Source organism: Cynoglossus semilaevis, chromosome 16, assembly GCF_000523025.1.
Source record: "Cynoglossus semilaevis isolate Cse_v1.0 chromosome 16, Cse_v1.0, whole genome shotgun sequence".
Classification (NCBI taxonomy): Eukaryota; Metazoa; Chordata; class Actinopteri; order Pleuronectiformes; family Cynoglossidae; genus Cynoglossus; species Cynoglossus semilaevis.
Genome location: NC_024322.1, coordinates 3,510,273 through 3,512,003, shown reverse-complemented (window position 1 = coordinate 3,512,003; position 1,731 = coordinate 3,510,273). Strand labels below are relative to the sequence as shown.

Below are 1,731 nucleotides of genomic sequence, written 5' to 3'. Positions count from 1 at the left end.
CCCCTCAAGCGGGCACCCGCCCGCCCCCGCCGCAGCCACCTGCCCAGAGTACGCACCGTTGGCCCAGCCGTTCATGTGCGCGTAGCCGGAGCTGGCCGTGCCGCCGTGGCCCCCGGGGCTCTCCAACCTCTGCCCGACCCCCGACGAACTCATGCCGACCCCTAAACCAACTCCGCCGCCCCCGCTAGGCCCGGAAAGCAGTCCACCGGCCAGGGAATATTTGTCCTTCTTCAGCAGGGTCTTGGTCTTCCGTCTCGGCCGGTACTTGTAATCCGGATGCTCCTTCATGTGCATGGCCCGCAGTCGCTTCGCCTCGTCGATGAAAGGTCGCTTCTCTGACTCGGACATTAACTTCCACTCGGCCCCCAGCCTCTTGCTGATCTCGGAGTTGTGCATTTTGGGGTTCTCCTGTGCCATCTTCCTCCGCTGCCCGCGGGACCAGACCATGAACGCGTTCATCGGTCTCTTCACGCGGTCCTGGTTCGCTTTGGAGCCGCTGTTTGGCCCCGTTTGTCCCGCGGTCGTGTTCGTTTGGGGGCCGGGGGAGTGGAGGTCAGTTTCCATCATCATGCTATACATTCAACTGCCTTTTAACTTCACCACCACAGAGGAGAAAAAAAAAAGTCTTTTCTTTTAGACGAGTCTAGCGCGCACAACGGTCTGGTGCGCACCAGTCGGCTGGTCGGAGAATTAGTGATCTAACCCCAAACGGATCAAAAGCAAAGTTAAAAATAATCCAAAAAGGACGTCAAGTGTTTTTCCAACCAGAATTTCACGCTGTCTTCGCCTCGGCTGGATTCACGTCCACTGTGATAGAATGCGCATTTGAGCCACTTTCCCTAAGTCGGAGTTGAGAAGTTGGTTAAAGCGGCGGCCATATGATGCGCACTGACAGCGGTTAAATGAGCCACAAGCGGCCAATGAGGCTCCAGCAGCAGAATGATTTGCATGGCGTTTGGTCAGGTGACTAGAGGACTATGGGGGAAGAACACGCACGCCGGAGAAGGAGGAGTAGGAGTAGGAGGGGGAAGGGGAGGGGGAGGAGGGTCAATCCCCACAAATAGCACAAGGCATTTGAAATTTCCAAACACCCTCTCAAAGACTTTCAACTAAACAGAAATAACTAAGATTTGTTAGCCCCGGGGCGGGGGCCAAAGGGGGGGGGGGGGGGGGGGGGGCACTGTGATTTGGAACATCTTAAATCGTTCAAAATATACACCGTGGATTTGCTGGAGCCTCCATAACAAGCAGCAGTTCGAGTGAAACCACTTTCTCCTGATAATCGCTCTTTAAAGTTGGAACATGAGGCTCGGCTGTTATTTTTACGCACACCACCATCCAGCTGCCGTTCAGCCCCTGTTCTCCGCATCATCTTTGTCTGTGTGTCCCTCCAGGTGTGTAATTAAGGCAGGCAGCACTTGGTGATGAGGAGTAAAATTACACTCACCCAAAGGCAGAAAATGATCTGAAGGAGACTGAGTAAAAACACCGATGGTCCAAAGGTGGGACCGTCGTATAATGGCAATAAATTGTGGGGGCAAAGCGGACTCATCGCCGCCTGCTGGCAACTGCACAGACTACTGTTAATTTGGTGCGAGGTTAAACAATTAAACTAGAGACGTCTGTGATGGTTGGGCTGTTGCTTTCCATCGTCGCAAATATGGACGCAATCAAACTGACATTCTGGAGATGTTTTAAAGTCCAAGTGAGATCCGGCCTTTACTCCCTGGA

The 1,731-nt window shown here is 53.7% G+C and overlaps 2 protein-coding genes across 2 annotated transcripts in view; both read right to left on the bottom strand.

The window, feature by feature from the left end:
- Positions 1-1,073, bottom strand: part of sox1a (SRY-box transcription factor 1a) — a 5,272-nt gene extending 4,199 nt beyond the window's left edge. Inside the window, exon 1 of the mRNA XM_017039738.2 lies at positions 40-1,073. Within this exon, the coding sequence (XP_016895227.1) occupies positions 40-579 (540 nt within the window). The 5' untranslated portion in view covers positions 580-1,073. The remainder of the gene's footprint in view (positions 1-39) is intronic.
- The window catches only part of LOC103391719 (probable phospholipid-transporting ATPase IH), a 135,488-nt gene that overhangs the window by 63,001 nt on the left and 70,756 nt on the right, over positions 1-1,731 (bottom strand). The gene's annotated exons all lie outside the window — the stretch shown is intronic.